At 33.5% G+C, this 4,968-nt stretch overlaps 1 protein-coding gene across 1 annotated transcript; it reads left to right on the top strand.

Annotated features, from left to right (window-relative positions):
- Positions 1-3,922: 3,922 nt before the first annotated feature.
- On the top strand, positions 3,923-4,426 carry LOC137224255 (tigger transposable element-derived protein 1-like). Its single transcript, XM_067737141.1, has one exon. It carries the CDS (start codon positions 3,923-3,925, stop codon positions 4,424-4,426), a length of 504 nt encoding a protein of 167 aa, XP_067593242.1.
- The last annotated feature ends 542 nt before the right edge of the window (positions 4,427-4,968 follow it).

The raw sequence follows: 4,968 nt of genomic DNA, 5'->3' as shown, positions 1-4,968 counted from the left end.
TCTTGAAATATGATTTGCAATATATGCATACACATGTACATACATTTATGTGTATGTGTGTGTGCATGTGTGTGTTCTATATATATATATAGAGAGAGAGAGAGAGAGAGAGACAGAGGTTTGTTAATAAAGTACAAATTTTGAATGATATTTTCTACTTTCATCCATAAGTAACGTTACTTAAACTATTAACTTGACAACTTTGTCAAGTTTTGAGAGGTCTTCATATAACCTGGATAACAATTCTTACTAGATATGTGTTTTGTAAATATTTTCCCATTGTCTATGACTTGTCTTTTCATTCCCATAACAGTATCTATAGTGGAGAAAAAGTGTTTAATTTTAGTGAAATCAAAAATTCCAAGTTTTTTATTCAAATATTGTGCTTCTGGTGTTGTATCTGAAAAACCATCACCAAAGCTAAGATAACCTTAATATTCTTGTATGTTAACTTCTGGGGATTTTATAATTCTGTGTTCATTTACATTTAGGATATGATCCATTTTGAGTAAATTCTTATGAAGGGTGAAAATTCTGTCATGATTCATTTTTTTTTTTTTTGCATGTGGATGTCCAGTTGTTCCAGCACATTTATTGAAAAGATTATCCTTTGCCTATTGCACTAACTTTGCTGCTTCATTACAGACCATATTTCTATAAGTCAATTTCTTCACTCTATTCTGTTCTGATCATCTATTTGTCTACACTTTTGCCAGTTCCACATTCTCTTGATTACTGTAGATTTGTAGTAAATCTTGAAGACTGTCAGTTCTCTAACTTTGTCCTTTTCTTAAATATTGCATTGGGTATTCTGGGTCTTTTGCCTTTCTCTGTAAATTTTAGAATCAGCTTGTATCTATCCACAAAATGACTGATTCTGATTTCTCTTTCATTATAATCTTTATTATTTATATCTGTTTGCTTTGGGTTCAGTTTGTTCTTTATATAGTTGCTTGAGGAAAAAGTTAAGTTATTAATTCATTTAGTAAAGATCTTTTTAATTACTTTTGTGATTTTTTTTTTTACTTGAGCCTTAGACTATTTAAAATGTTTTTCAATTTTCAATTATTTGGAAATTCCCTAAAATTCTTTGTGTTATTTGTAATCACTTATTGCAAACAGATGACATACACATTGTGACTTCAATCCTTTTAAAGTTATTGAGATTTTTTATTGCCTGACATAGGTTCTATTTTAGTGGATGTTTCATTTGCATTTAAAATAATGTGTGTTCTGCTGTTATCTATTGGAATGTTCTGTATCTGTCAGTGAGAACAAGTTGGTTGATAGTGTGGTTCACCTCTTCTATATGCTTACCGATGTTGTGTCTATTTCTAAGACAGAGATTGAAACCTCACACTGTAATTGTTGAATTATTTTTCCTTTCAATTGGTTCATTTTTGTTTCATGTATTTAGTGGTCTCATTGTTTAGGTGCATGTACATTTTCAATTACACCTTTATGATTCACGGCACCTATTATCATTATGAAATGACCTTTCTGTCTGTTACAATATTTCTTGTTTTGATGTGTGTTTTTGTCTTATATTGATGTAGCCCCTGCAGCCCTGTTATGGTTAGTGTTTGCACACTGTATCTTTATCATACTTTATTTTCAAGTTATTTGTGTCTTTGTATCTAAAGTGTACCACTGTGGAGAACATATAATTAAGACTTGATTATTTTATCTAGTCTGAGAATTAATTCTAATTGGAATGTTCAGTTCATTCACATTTAACATAATCATTAAAATGTTTGAATTTACATCTTCTGTTATGTTCCTTGTTTTTCATATATTTCATGTATTTTTGTTCTTCTAGTCCTCTTTTATTGCCTTTTTATTACACATATTTTATACTATACCATTTTAATTTCTCTATTGATTTTAAACTATATTCTAATGTTATTTTCTTAGTGGCTGTTATAGGGATTAAATAGAGAACTTTAACTTTTCCCAGTCCAATTCATATTAAAGCTCACTTGATTCTACTAAAATATAGCAATTTTGCTCCAATACAGCCTATATGTCATATTATTTTCATATATTATATCTCTGTATGTTATAAACTTAACAATGCAATATTATGTTGCTTTAAACAATCAACTATTTTTCAAATACATTAACAGAATAAAGGTGAAAGATATTTTTGTATACTTTATGTTAGTTAAAGTATACAAAAAGATCTGCCATAACAAATTACAACAGATTAGCTGGACTAACAGAAATGTATTTTCTAATAGTCCTTGAGGCTGGAAGTTCAAGATGAAGGTGTCAGCAGGGTTGATTTCTTCTCAAGTCTCTATCCTTGGCTTGGATATGTCTTCTCTTTGTGTCCTCATATGGTCCTCTCCATGCATGTCTGTGTCATCTTCTTCTCTTCTTATAAGGACACAAGTCTTATTGAATTAGTCCTCACTCATATGATCTCATTTAACCTCTTGCTTTTCTAAAGGCCCTATCTCAAAATACAATCATACACTGAGGTACTAGGAGTTAAGAACTCAATACACTAATTCTAGGGAGAAAGAATTTAGCCCATAACACAGTCTTTTATATTTATCTACATATTTATCATTTCTGGAGCTTTTCAATTCTTCATGCATATTTGAGTTTCTATCTGTTGTTCTTTCCTTTAACCCAGATGGACTCCTTTAATATTTTTTTAAGGTAGGTATACTAGCCATGCATTTTCTCAGTTTTTATTTATCTGGGAATGTTTTAAATTTGTCTTCATTTTTTAATAATAACTTTTATATATATACTATTCTTGGATGACAGTTTTTTCTCTGAGTACTTGAATATTTCATTTTAATGACATCTGAACTCTCTTGTTTCTAAAGAGACATCAGCCATTGGTAATATTATCAATACTATTTCCCTGAAAATGATGAGATATTCTTTCCTTTTCAAGATGTTTTCTTTCTCTTTAATATTTAGTTGTTTCTTTAGTTGTTTGGTGTGGCTAACTGTGGATCTCTGTATTTATTATGGTTGGTATGGTTTTCATTAAATTTGACAAATTTTCTGCCATATTTCTTAGAATACGTTTTACTTCTTTTCTTTTCTGAACTCCCATTATTACATTGATGCACTTGTTTCACAGTTTTCTGTTACTTTTCATTTGTCTTCATTTCTTCTTTTTTTCAAAATATTGACTAATTTCCACTTCTCGGTCTTCAAGGTGCAGTCAGACTTTGTTTAATTGCACTTTGCTTCATTGCGACTTCACAGATACTGTATTCTTTACAAATTGCAGGTCTGTGGCAACCCTGCATCAAGCAAGTTTATTGGCACCATTTTTGTAACATTTTCTCACTTCATGTATCTGTGTCATATTTTGTTAATTCTCACAATACTATTATGTTATTATATTGTGAGAATTCTCCCATAATTATTATATTTGTTATGATGATCTGTAATCAGTGATTTTTTTTTTTTTTGCGGTACGCGGGCCTCTCACTGTTGTGGCCTCTCCCGTTGCGGAGCACAGGCTCCGAACGCGCAGGCTCAGCGGCCATGGCTCACGGGCCCAGCCGCTCTGCGGCATGTGGGGTCTTCCTGGACCGGGGCACGAACCCGTGTCTCCTGCATCGGCAGGTGGACTCTCAACCACTGCACCACCAGGGAAGCCCAATCAGTGATTTTTTATGTTACTATTGTAATTGTTTGGGGGCACCATGAACCACACCCATATAAGACTGTGAACTTAATTTTATGTTGTGTGTGTTCTGACTGCTCCACAGACCAGCTATTTCCCCATCTCACTCTCCTCATGCCATTTTATTACCTGGGACAAAACAATATTGAACTGAGGCTAATTAATAACCCTACAATGGATCCTGAGTGTTTAAGTGGAAGAAAGAGTCAAATGTCTCTCACTTTAAATTGAAAACTAGAAATGATTAAGCTTAGTGAGGAAGGCATGTCCAAAGCCAAAATAGGCAGAAAGCTAGGCCTCTTGCACCACACAGTTAGGCAAGGTGTGACTGCAAAGGAAAACTTCTTGGCGAGAATTAAAAGTGACACTCCAGTAAATGCACAAATGATAAGAAAGCAAAACATCCTTATTGCTGATATGGAGAAAATTTTAGTTGTCTGGATAGAAGATCAAACTAGCCACAACATTCCCTTAAGTCAAAGCCTAATCCAGAGCAAGGTCTTAACTCCTTTCAATTTTGTGACATCTGAGAGAAGTGAAAAAGCTGGAAAAAAAATGTTGAAAACTAGCAGAGTTTGGTTCATGAAGTTTAAGGAAAGAAGCCATCTCCATAACATAAAAGTACTAGTTGAAGCGGCAAGTGCTGATGTAGAAGCTGCAGTAAGTTATCCAGAAGATCTAGCTAAGATAACTAATGAGGGTGTCTACGGTAAACAACAGGCTCAATGTAGACAAAACAGCCTGCTATTGGAAGAAGATGACTTCTAGGACTTTCATAGCTTGAGAGGAGAAGTCACTGCCTGGCTTCAAAGATTCAAAGGATAGGTTGACTCTTCTGTTAGGGGTTAATGCAGCTGGTGACTTTAAATTGAGCCAAAGTCAATTTACCATTCCAAAAATCCTAGAGCCCTTAAGAATTATGCAAAATCTACTCTGCCTGTGCTCTATAAATTGAATAACAAAGCCTGGATGACAGCACATCCGTTTACAACATTGTTTACTGAATATTTTAAGCCCACCGTTGAGACTTTCTACTCAGAAAAAGAAGATTCCTTTCAAAATATAACTGCTCATTGACAAAGCCCTTGATCACCCAATAGCTCTGATGAAGATGTACAAAGAGATTAATGTTTTCATGCCTGCTAACACAATATCCATTCTGCAGCCCATGGATCTAGAAGTAATTTTGATTTCAAGTCTTTTTCTTTATGAAATGCATCTCATAAGGCTATAGCTGCCTGGCTTTCTGTAGATTTCCAATATGTCTTTATGGCTTTGTGTTCAGCCAATAATTTGAGAAAACACCTCAG

Source organism: Pseudorca crassidens, chromosome 5 (genome assembly GCF_039906515.1).
Source record: "Pseudorca crassidens isolate mPseCra1 chromosome 5, mPseCra1.hap1, whole genome shotgun sequence".
NCBI classification, from domain to species: Eukaryota; Metazoa; Chordata; class Mammalia; order Artiodactyla; family Delphinidae; genus Pseudorca; species Pseudorca crassidens.
Note: the sequence above shows the minus strand (reverse complement) of the source record. Positions and strands in the feature narration are given on the sequence as shown.